This window comes from Hemitrygon akajei, chromosome 6 (genome assembly GCF_048418815.1).
Source record: "Hemitrygon akajei chromosome 6, sHemAka1.3, whole genome shotgun sequence".
NCBI classification, from domain to species: Eukaryota; Metazoa; Chordata; class Chondrichthyes; order Myliobatiformes; family Dasyatidae; genus Hemitrygon; species Hemitrygon akajei.
In genome coordinates this window covers 41,095,936-41,108,775 of record NC_133129.1, presented here as the reverse complement: position 1 = coordinate 41,108,775, position 12,840 = coordinate 41,095,936, and the positions used below count along the sequence as shown (strand labels likewise).

General features: G+C 37.0%; 1 protein-coding gene across 2 annotated transcripts in view; it reads left to right on the top strand.

Annotated features, from left to right (window-relative positions):
• Positions 1-10,060, top strand: part of tent2 (terminal nucleotidyltransferase 2) — a 53,320-nt gene extending 43,260 nt beyond the window's left edge. For both annotated transcript variants that reach the window (XM_073048212.1, XM_073048214.1), the window contains 3 exons: positions 5,587-5,666; positions 7,708-8,092; positions 9,475-10,060. In XM_073048212.1, the coding sequence (XP_072904313.1) occupies positions 5,587-5,666; positions 7,708-7,788 (161 nt within the window). In that variant the 3' untranslated portion in view covers positions 7,789-8,092; positions 9,475-10,060. The remainder of the gene's footprint in view (positions 1-5,586; positions 5,667-7,707; positions 8,093-9,474) is intronic.
• The last annotated feature ends 2,780 nt before the right edge of the window (positions 10,061-12,840 follow it).

Genomic DNA, 12,840 nt, shown 5'->3' with positions numbered 1-12,840 from the left:
TTGGTTCTGATCTAAATTTAGACACTTTCTTATAGATGTTTATTCTACAAAATCTGTGAATTACTGGTTATAACTTGCTACAGTTTAAAGTAAATCACAGTGCTAACCTCAGAGGACAGTGAGCGCTCTTTTCATCTTGAATCTTTGAGTCTTGGTAGATGTGAAGTGAAATAAAGTACTGAAAAGTGTTGTAGTCCATATAGTTAATTTAAATCAAAAATAAACCAGGTATATTAAGAGCTTTTATTTAGGTTGTTGTTTTAAGTAAGCATAATTAAACTTTGGAATTGGATAGCAACTTGTACCTTTTAATAAAGTTAGGTCCTAAATAAAACCTACATGTTGACTAATAAAATCAGATGGGCAAAGCTAACCTGGATCAGAAGCTCATACTCTACTTTTGTTTTAGTTTTGTAGAAAACCAGGTTCTGGAGCCAAACAAGGAGGAAATTGTGCTGAACTTGATATTACTGTAGCACCATAAAACAGAATTGAGGCACTTGACCCATCAAGTCTGCTCTACCATTCAATTGTGGCTGATTTATTTTCCCCCGCATCCCCATTCTCCTGCCTTCTCCCCATTATGTTTGATGCCCTTAGGAATCAATGGCCTATCAATCCCTGTTTCAAATATGACTTGGCCTCCACAACTATTTGTGACAATGAATTCCTCATATTTACCACCTTCTGGTTAAAGAAATCCCTCCTTATTTCTGTTATAAAGGGACACCCTTCCATTCTGAGGCTCTGGTCATAGACTTTTGCACTATTGGAAACATCTACTCCCTGTTTACTCCATCTAAGACTTTTAGTATTGGGTAGGTTTCAATGAGATTCCCCACCACCGTTTTCTTCTAAACTCCAGTTAGTACAGACCTGGAGCCATCAAACAATCTTCATACGTTAACCCCTTCATTTTCAGGATCATTCTTGTAAACCACCTCTGGAACATTCTGTAATTGTCCTCTGGACCCTCTCCAGTGCTAGCACATCGGATCCTGATGAATTTCATTCTTCAATGTTTAAAAAATAGAGGCTAGTGCAATAATTTGTCCATTCATTTTAGTTTTCCAAAATCCCTAGTTTTGAGGATAATTTCAATAGAATGGAAAATTATAAAGTATTCCATCATTCAAAAGAAAGAGAGAAAGCTGGAAACCACAACTTACGTAGTTAGCTTTACATCTATCATGGGAAAAATATTAGAAGATATTATTAAAGACATTATAGTTGAACACTTAGAAGAAAGGTAACACTGGACAATAAAGATTTTGCTTTCTGATTACTTTTGGGTGTATCTTATGGATTTTGGGTTGCTCATCATGAGAATCACCATGAAATTTCCCTATCATGCGCCATTTTTTTTGAAATTGCCTATATTTATTACTTTAATTCATAATTCAGATCAATTAAAATAGTACCTAAAATGTAAGCTGAGAAGTTTTCTATCTTGTCCAGGCACATCTGCACATGCTTGTGCAGGGCAGATGATGCATGGCAGGACAGGTTTTAAAAGGGCAATAAAAGCATCAAGCACACACCCTGCTATGCATTGCATTTGCGTGTACATCGGTTTGCGATCACATTGATATGCATGCTCTACGCACGTAATATATTATGTGGACTCATTATAATAAAGTAACTCTATTTTCAGGAGTATTTGTAATAGCAAAATGTCTCGCCAATGTTGTGACAGCTGCGATATTTTTGTTATATTTGTGGCGAGTATATGCTGAAATCTCAAAAGACTGACCATGACTCCTCTTATTAAGAAAGCTTACAAGCTCTACCTTGGGTGTAAAATTGGTAACCAAGACAAAGCCTGGTCTCACATTTGTTGCACAATATTCTCTGTTGATCTTGGAGCTTGGCTCAGAGGTACTTGGATGTCACTGTCCGTATGATATGGCAAGAGCAGAAGGACCACGTGATAGACTGTCACTTCTGACTGACCAGTGTGTCTGGTTTCTCTGCTAAAAACCAGAAATACATAGAATACTCCAAACTTCCTTCAGCCATGAGACCTGTGCTGCATGACATTAGTCTTCCAGTACTGAAACCACCAGAGACATGGAGTCTAGAGAAGGTAGACGAAGATACTACGATGCACAAGCCCAAAATTGAAAACAACACTGATTCTGATACAGATTTTGAACCCTTTATGTTGAGTGAGCCTCATCTGATAACTTAATCAGATGATCTGGTCTGAGACTTTGGTTTGTCAAAGGCAAAAGCAGAATTACTGGGTTCACAACTGTCACCAGACTCAAAAAATTTCCGTGAAGGATTTTGGATATTTGAGGTAGATGTTTCCCGGAATAACTGATAACCAAGATTATGGAAGGCATTTTTGTTGGTCCACAAATCAAACCGGTCTTTAAAGAGAAGCAATTTCTAGTAGTACTGGAGAAAATCGCGTGGAAGACATTCAAGGATGTTGCCAAAAATTTCCTTGCACCAAACTATGTGCAGCTGATTGACATCATGCTTCAAGCATGCAAAGCCATGGAGTGCAACATGTCACTGAAGATTCATTGTCTGCATTCCCATTTAGACTTCTTGCCTGCAAATGTTGGTGCTGTCAGTGATGAGCATGGTGAAGGCTACACCAGGACATTGCGGTCATTGAGAAATAGTATAGGACAACAGGAATCTATCAATGTTGGCAGATTATTGTTGGACACCTAAATGAGAAGCCTGAGATACTGAGTACAAATGAGAATCATCAACAAAACATTTTTAGCTTAACGATTTAACGATTGCAAAGCATCACCACTGTTATGCATTTAAAGACATTCAATAAAAGTTAGTTTCGTGTTTCTCCAAATTCCTACATGATACAAGTATTCTGAAATTGTACTTGTATTCAGCTTCAAGCATGTTATCATAACCAAAAAAAATCTGAGGAAGCAACACCTTTGCGGGGGTGGGGGGGGGAATTTGCTGTCCAGTGAAATTATACATGTTTGACCAGGTTTTTTTTTGAAGTAAGGGGAATGTTGGAGAATTGGTAGATGAATTCAGCACATTACTGTAGGTGCCATGTTAAATGTATTGTAGAAATGAACATCTCGTCCTATATTGGTATGAGTGAAGTTTGGCTGGTTAACAGAAAACAGAATAGTTATAAATGGATTTTTCTTAATCAAGTAGTCAAGTATGGGGATTAGTGCTGGAGCCTCATTTGGGCTGGATGGTTTACTTCTACTCGCAAGCTGTATATTCATAAAGTGGTCTTTCAGTTTCATAAAGAAATGTTAGTGCTGATTGCTAAAGCCTCTGTAAAAAGATAGCTGTTATTAGTCGACTTACTGCAGGCCGGAGAAGGAGAGGGGCAAAGGCTTTAGGAATGAAATTTGTGAATTTAGGAGTATGGTCACTGAAGGCATGGTGGCCACGATAGTACAGTGTGAGTACAGTATAGAGAGCTTGGAGGGCTTTAGAACTTGAGGTAATAGTAATTCGAAGGGACAGGACACTTTAATTTGTTACATTGTTTAACCTGAAGTTTATGTAGGCCTGCAAGCACAGAGATGAGTGATGAATGGGAAGGTGCCTGTAAGGAACTGACAGGAAGGTTTGGATGACCATGTGCTTTCCAAAGAATAGAAAGTGATGGTGGGTGAGTTCATTGCCTAGCAGGCAATTTAGTCTCCACCTTGCCAAATAGGTAATTTCATTATAAGCTTAAAAGGAAAGAACATGAAACCACTTCTAAGATTTATAATTAAAGTTGATTTCCATGGAATGGAATTGAAACAATCCACAACCTTGGTGGACTTGAGTTTCATGCTGTTTAACAAAAAGAAGTTATGTATGGGAAATAAGAGCTCGTTGTGAGTTAGGAGATGTGTGCCGATTTAGAGGCAGTTGGTTGATGGATGAGAAGAACCTAGGAAGGCATTAGACTTGCATAAATTAAGGAGGGGAATAATATTTTAAGGCTTCATCAATCTTGTTTGTTATATTTAGAAATTGTTGCATTGTTCTCAAGTTGGGTTTTGTTTTCTAAGATATTAAAAACTTTTTAAAGCAAATTTTATTTTCCTACATAAAATTCTTATATTTTGTTTGCTTTCTCAAATGGTGAACATTATATAGGTCAGTACAGTACAGGAATAGGCCCAACAGCTCATTGTCCAAGCTGATGTCAAATTAAACTAAACCTTTCCTGCTTGTACATGATCCATATCCCTCTGTTTTCTGCGTAAAAATTGTTTGTACCTAACAGTATCTAAAGTGCCATTGTTGTATCTGATTCCTAGTCCTGGACATTTCCTTTAAATACTCATAACCTTACTTTAACTGTGTCCTCTAGTTAACATTTCTACTATGGGGGAAAAGGATTCTAATTGATTACCCTACCTATGCTTCTCATTTTGTATACTTTTAAATCAGGTCAACCTTCAGCGGGGCGGTGGGGGGGGGAGTTTGTCCAACCTCTACTTACAGATAATCCCTTTAATCCAGACAACATTGTGGTAAATGGTAAACCTCTTCAGCACCTCTTCTGAAGCTTCCACGTCCTTCCTGTAATGAGGTGACCAAAAGAACACACAGTGCTCCATGTGCAGCCTAAACAAAATTTTACATTGCCGCAACAAGTCTTATTAACTGTCTCCTTCAGTTCTGACCGATGGAGGGGCGGCGGGAAGCATGCTATATGCCTCCTTTAACACTCTATTGACTTGCATGGCCTCTTTTGGTGAGCTATGAATTTAGATCCAAGATCTCTGTACGTTAATAATGTTAAAAGTTCTGCCATTAACTGTATGCCTTCACCTTGCATTAAACTTTGCATAGTGCAACACCTCACTGGCTCGGATTTAAAAAAAATTCTTCTGTCATATTACTGTTTGAATGTGCAATGCTTATTTAAAATACACAGGAAAACAATGATTTAAAGAACCTATCATCAGTGATACCTGAAAGCTGATATGGAAGGGACCATAGTCCAAAGGAGTACCAGTTAGTAGGTTATTTGGTCATTGTAAATTGTCCTGTGATTAGGCTGGTGTTAATATAGATGGGTTGCTGAGCGGTATGGCTCATTTGGTTGGAAGTGTCTGTTGTAAGCTGTATCTCTAAGTAAAAATTTTAAAACATAAACTGCATAAAAGATCTGGAAGTGTGACACAAATGTAGGCTTTGGTTTTGGGAAACACAATCTCCTATAGTTTTGCCTGACAAATTATTTATAAATCAGATTGGAAAATATGGAATATGCTCCTCAAAGTAGAAAAATAGTCATAGATTCCTCAGACAGTTCTTTTGCAGCTTCAGAGCATAATATATTCAACAGCTGTAGATATTGCAATTCTGAAAGGGCCAGGGAGTATCTGTGAAGAGAGCAGCAAATAACTGATGAAAGGTCAGCATATATTTTTATTTATCTTTACTTGTATTTGTTCCTTTAATAATCAGTAATGTGATTTTATAATACTACCTATGACCACCACTGATCAGAATATATTAGAAAAATTGTTTCAGCGCAACTACTATAGCATCTGTTTAATAAAATTTGTTTTTATTCTACATTTGAAAAATTGTAGAAATCCTCACTGACAGCTTTGTTTGACATTGCAGAACCCTTTGACAGAACAAACACAGCTCGAGCTGTACATGAAAAATGCAAGTTTGACATGATCAAAAAGGAATTTGTACAGGTAAAATCTGAAACCATGTGATTCCGTATTATAAACAACAATGTTTACAGGCATGATTTTATTCTAGGAGACTTTGGATCATTATTTTAATTTCAAAGTAAGTCTTTAAAAATAAGCACTTTTGAGCAGGACATGCATTCCCTACATACTCGTGCTTGTCTGTGCCATGAAGCAAGAAACCCAGAACAAAGGAATGTTCAAAATTCCAATTCCATTGTGAATTAATAGCATTATCATTTCAGATGATTAATTTTTCCATCACATTCAGAAAAAGAGAACAAATTTGCAGATAGAGAAAATGTAAAAAGATGAGGCAAAAGCAGAAGGGATGATTGATGATATGGGATCAAATCCAGAGAATGTAAATAGAAAAAGAGATGGTGCAAAGGAGAAGGGGATGTTAATGGGTTAAGAAAGAAAAGTCTAAAGGGAATGTAGATATGAAGGGTAGAGTCACTATCTGAAATTGACATATTCAGAGTCCACACGGATGCAGTAGTCGAAAGAGGAGACACTGTTCCTTGAACTTATAGTGGCTTAATTGGAACAGTGCAGATGTCAAGGGCAGAGGACAGAGTAAACCATTAAAGTTGTCTGACTCATGATATAATTGAAACCATGTTGAAATTGTATACAGATATAATATTTCAGTGCGTTATTAACCTGTTTGCCAATATAAGGTATTTTGTATCAGTAGATTACAGAAGTTGGTAACACCACCACTACTGTTATCCTACACACAATCATGATTTTTAAATTTATTACTTTCCCTTTGTGATTGCTGGGATGAAATCCTGGGACTTTCAATCTGGTTGAAGAAAGCTACTGGGCTTAGCTACAAGATTGTTTAAAAACCTATTTTATGTGCTTGTGTTCAAGTTTAATTGCCATTCAACCATACATGAATCCCCATGAATCCAGCCAAGTGATACAGCATTACTTTGAGGTCAAGGAACAAAACACAGTACCAACAGTCATATACAGCACAAAGCGCACATAGCACATAGGATAGCTAGCATATATATAACAGTAAAGTACAGTTACACAAAAAATAAATGGTCCAAGTCCCTGAGTCCATGAATTTTGCAGCAGTCTGTAGTCAAAAACAATACAGCTTGTCTTGGGCAACACCGACTCTTGCATGAACGCTGTGCCACACTGCCTCTGGACTCCAGTGGAGCGCCCAACTCCAATGCCTTCCCCTGACTGGCAGCAAATGGGTAACACTACGACCTGAGGCCTCATCCTCGCTATGACTGAGGGCATGCTGCGACCTTGTCATTCATCAATTAAACCAATGCAATGGAGTTTCATACCACCAATGTCCAACAGAGTCTTGCAATCACAAGAAAAGTGACTTAAAACGGTCACTCACAGTTAGACTGCACATCTCCTTTGTGCACTGTTGAGCCTCTGTCGTGGGCAGTATCACGGTCCACACCAAATGCAGTTCCTTCAGATTTCCAGCCAATCAGCAACTCATTAATGGGGTAGACCTGCTGTACATTTCAGTTCTCAAGGTTCAGCATCTTGTGAATGCAAAAACTACATTTCAAAATACACTAACACCTTTGGTTGACCCTGTAGAAGCCGCTGCCATCTTACTGGAAGACTGCAGTCTTAGGAAGAGGATTGCCATTAGTAATTCCAAATTCACGATGTGTAGCCAATTGCTTCCTTAAATGTTCCAGCAAGTGTCTCAGTTCTAGGGCAGTAAGTGATGAACAATAAATGCTGACCTTGCCAGTGATTTCTACAGCTTATGAATGAAATTTTTAAAAATCATTTAATTATAACAACACGAAGATTCACACAATCCCATCAGTTTTAACTCACTTTTCTGGTGTCATGTAATTTGTTAGAATTTTAAATCTTCAGCTTATTCTGTGATTTGAAATCCCATGCTCAATGTTGTTATTCCAGTGTTGTGCCTGCTATATTGCTGCATTTCAATTGGTCAGAATTATAGTTATCTGTTTAATATCAGTGGAAATCAGTAAATTTTATTGCTGATTTAATTATGATTTCATTTTTTCTTTAGTCATGGCACAAACTTAAAGAGAAGAGAGATTTGTTCAGCATTCTGCCAGAAGCTGTTGCAACAGAGTGCAGGAGAAGATGATGGACTGGCCCTACTTACAGATGCATTTAAGTTAAGAAAAATTGAAGTAGAAACCCTTTTGCAAACAAACATTGAGGAGATTTCATCTGGCAATGATGTCAGTTACAATATTTGACTTAAGATTTTTTTGACTTCTACATGGCAACAAATACTATGGACCTTTTTGGGTTTTTTTCCTACATTTGTCACAACAAGCTGGCATTGGAGTCATAATAAGGACACTGAAGAATAGAATCCTAGAATTAAGGACAGATGATTAATAAAACAAAGTCTTCTTTTGAAAGATCCTTCTGAATCCTCAAAGGTAAAACACTTATTTAAATGATTTTAATTGATTTGCTGCAAAGTTCGGTCTGTGCAATGTGGTAAGGAGTGGGGGAGCCCAAAGGATATAGAACTCAATTAAAGATGTTTATCATGTGCATCATCTTAGTTGCACAATGTTGAATGATGATAGGTCTATTGTTTGCAATGTAATAACTATAGTTAACTTTCAATTGTTTTGTTGAAAGTAGATATCCTATTTTGTTAATAACAATGATTGCTGCCTCCATTTTCAGATTGAAAATGACATACTTATCCAGTTTCCCTCCTGCTATAACATGCTGAGCAAATACATTCTCTCTTACTTTGGTCTCTTACCGCTAAAATCAATAAAACTTTATTTAAGCATGGTAATAACATTTGTTATCCTTCATAAGAATAAAAGCTGAAATATCTTTAATTATCTTAAAAAAACTTGTAGGATAATGAGCAAAATACTGCTGAAGGGTGATGTAATTTTTTCAATTTATTTATTAAACCATTCTAGCAACCAAATTCTAAACAGTGCTCTCTTTTTAAGTAATTATATCATTCCTTTTATGTTTACTGATGTTGTATAAAGTATGAAAATAATTTTTTGCTATGTTCTTTTTTTTGGAAATTCCTTTTTGTATTTTGTATGTCTAAATCTAAATAAAGTTTGCATATGGAAAAAAACTTTCTGAATTGAGCATTTACAGTGAAATATTGTACTATTTTCATGGCTGTTTATTCAGCTTCCATTCTGTTGTTGTGAATCGAGACCCCAAGATCACACTGGTTTCAGAAATGACAACTATAATTTGAAACTGACAATGGAATACAGTATTTAAGCTTGGTACTTGCATACAGTTTGACACAATATTGCACCTTCTTATGAATAGAGCGAAGAATCGCTTAGCCTGCTGCAAGAAGAAATTTGAATTGGTTAAATGTTTGCACAGCCACAATAAAATACTTAGCTCAGAGAATAGTTTACTGCTATGCTGGGTAACAGACATATGAGGCGACTTTGATTTTTGTATGAAACTTTTTTAAAAATTGCAGATGCTAGAAAGAAACATTGAAAGAAAAAGCCTGAAGTACTGAGCAAGTCAGGCAGCATCTACAGAAAGAAGCAGTTAATGGTTCAGGTACTAGACTCCACTTCATCTGATCTGAAGAAGGGTCTTGAGCTTGAAATCAGTTTCTCATTCCACAGTGCTATCTGACTTACTCAGTGTGACCAGTACTTAATGTTTTTATTTTATCTTTTATTTAAATTGAAATGATTGCCAAATCAATCCAATTCTGAATTAATAAGTGTCACTTAAATAGACCTATTTTCTGTCATTTTGGATTTCTAAAGAAATATTTTGAATAAATTGTTTTTGTTTTTTGCAGAGGAAAACGGGTAAACGGAGAGGCCGAATCATCTGCACATTGATTCAACCCAAGGCTATAATTATTTTTACAAGTTTGCATTTTCCCCCACTTCACCCCCTTTCAAGAAAGTTACCAACTAATGAAAGTTAGACAATATACACAGTGGTCAATGTATAATTCACAAACTTGCTTTTAGTTGAAGATAATGAACATAGCATGTAAAAGTATCTTGTGTTTTTAAGGGAAAGTTTAACCCTTTCAGTTGAATTTCCTCATTAATAGAATAGAATGAGATTTGTTTTAAAATTCTAACCCCAAATCACTGACCTATGTGTTTTTAAACCTAACATTCCAAGTACACAAATGTATTTTGTGAAATCCTAACTTTGTAGATGTTTTGTATCTTTGTTTATATAGAATTATATTATACCTAGTTAGCAAAGCACATTTTACACAGCTACTTTGCCCATGTTCATGTGAATATCATTTAAGGTTGAAACATTAATAAATTTATTAAGCCTCTCCTTATTTACTTGAATGGATCAAGTGATTTCTATAAAATGGCATGAATTATATTGTAAATAAAGAAATATTTGCTACACAGTGTTATTAATTGACTGTTTTACTTTGCTATTCTTAATATAGGGTTACAACAATGTGGGCTACTTCCTAGAAGATTTAACAATATTCAAAGTAAAATTCAGTTTCTTAAGACAACTTCGGTGTGCTATAATTAAAACATAGCATGCAGGCAGGGAAGTATACTGTTCAGAAGGGTAAGAATTATTTCCATAACTTTGACCTATCTAATTAGGAAGTTGTCAAGTTGTTGTGACTCAAAAGTACACTATTCAGGCCAATGAGACTGCCAGCTCCTGTAGAACAGATGTGTTATTTCCAGTCTCCTACTCTTTTCCCCATACTTCTGCAAGTGTCTGCCCAATTTATTTTGATAGCTCTTGTTGGTTTATGATACAAATAGTGAATTTAAAAGATTTTTCTCTTAATTTGAAATTTTAATCCAAAAATTTAAATCTGTGCAGCCTTTTTCAGGGCTGGTATTGGTTTATTGTCTCATGCACCAAGATGCACTTTGTTCTGCAACAGCTACAGAGAGAGCAGTGCAGGTAAGCAATAAGGTTTCAGAATCATAATGAGGTAGATTGGGAGGTCAAGAGTCCATCTCATCCTGCACGAGGTCTCTTCAAGAATCAGATAAGCAGGGTAGATGTTGTCTTTAAGCCTCATATGAGATTTTAAGCTTTTGTATCTTCTGCCTGATGGGAAAGAGAACGCAAAATTTTCTGGAGTGGGGGGAAATCATTGATTATGGTGGTGTCTTTACTGAGGCAGCGGGAAGTAGACAGAGTCCATAGAAGGTTAGTTGGTTTCTGTGATGTGCTGAGCTGTGTCCACACTAAGCTGTTATAGTTCCAGACAAGATGCTTTCAGTGGTGCATTGATAAAAATTGGTACGGGTCAACGGAGACGTGCCAAATTTTCTTTACCTCCTGAGAAAGTAGAGTTCAATAACAGCATTGACTTGAACATTAATTCCAAAAAGAAGATAGAAATGTCGGAGATAACAGATACATTGATGCTTAATTTCTCATTTTTAAAATATTCTAACAATGCAGCAATGTGACATAATGAACTCCATCAGCAGCATATTATAAAAAAGCTTCTAAATCACCATGACTGAAGTGTTGTTTCGTGTCTCTACTTGCTTCCCTTTACTTTCGGCTGACCCTTTCCTATTATTCCATTCTTTACCCAAAAACATTGGGTAAACAATTGAACAGCTGCACAGTCTTTTGGTATCATTCTGAATCCTGGGCCGAATCAGCATGTTTTATTTTATTTAGAGATGCAGCATGGGAAAAACCCTTCAAGCCACGCTGGCCAACATGTTTCTGAGAACATGTGAAATCAGTTGGTTTCATGCTCAGTAGAATGGCAGGTTGGGCTCAGATCTTGAGTAAGATGGTGTTTTGGTGGAGCCTGGGGCAAGCAAAAGGAATCTTGCTATGATTGGAGTGAGACCATCTCCAGTATGTACAAATAATACTACAAAAGATGGTTTAAAGTTTGCTGCAATGCTATCAATGTCTATTGTATTCAAACTACTTTTGATTACAGTAAAAGCATGCTCCTTAGGTGAAAGGTAAGGCTGGAAAGTTTGGGGAAATCTGGTTGATGAGACATATTGAGGCTCTTGATCAAGAAAAAGGAGGAGGGATAATTTGGATCGGCAATCTGGAACAAGCAAATCCATCAATGACCTTAAAGTTTCAAAGTACATATAAGAAGGAAATTGGGAGGGCAAAAAAAGGAGTGATCTTGTGGGAAGCTAGAGATAACATTGTAGAGGCATTTGCTTCACCTTTAGCCCCAATTGAAGTTCTGGAAGAATGGAGGGAGGCTACTATTGGTGGATATGATAGTGGGGGTGATTCTGAGAGACAGCATGTATCAGCAGTTGAATAGGCAAGGACTAATTCTGGAAAAGCAGCATGACTTTATGCATGGGGAAATCACATCTGACAAATCTGTTGGAGCTTTTTCAAAAGGAACCAAAAGAGTATGAAGCTAAGGTGTTGTGGACTTTAGGCAGACTTTTGATAAGGTCAAGGAAATGAATGTCAGGCTGGCATTCTCAATATTGAGGTCCTAATTATACTCGGCTAGCTATGGTGAGCAGGTTGTAATAATAGAATAATAGACTCTTGAAAAAGGCACTCCCTTGTTTGTCTTGGAAAATGATTAAAATATAAAAGAAGCAGGAATTGGTAACAATGAGAGAGTGAGTGAGTATAGAGCATTGCAAAGCATCCTGGGATGTAACCATTTTGGGTTGTTACCTATGGATGCACCACATTCAGGATAGCGAAGCATCAACTTGAACTAATGTATGTGGATTGACCAGGAGGTACGTCATCTGCTGAAGGCTAGATCTGTGGCATTCAAGTCTAGCGACCCAGGCCTGTACCAGAAAACCAGGTATGATTTGCGGAGGGCGAAGAGACAATTTTGAATGAGGTTGGAGGCGACATCAGATGTACGACAACTCTGGCAGGGTTTGCAAGACATTACTTCCTACAAAGCCAAACCCAATAGCATGAATGGCAGTGATGTTAGGCTGTCTTTAAAGACGGTCTTTACAAGGCGGAAGGTCCTGGTGGGAGTACCTGGTAAGGCTCTGAAAACCTGTGCCAACTAAAACTGACAGGAGTATTCAAGGACATTTTCAACCTCTCACTGCTATGGGAGGAAGTTCCCACTTGCTTCAAAAAGGAAACAATTATACTAGTGCCTAGGAAGAATAATGTGGGCTGCCTTAATGACTATCACCTAGTAGCATTCACATCTACAGTGATGAAACAC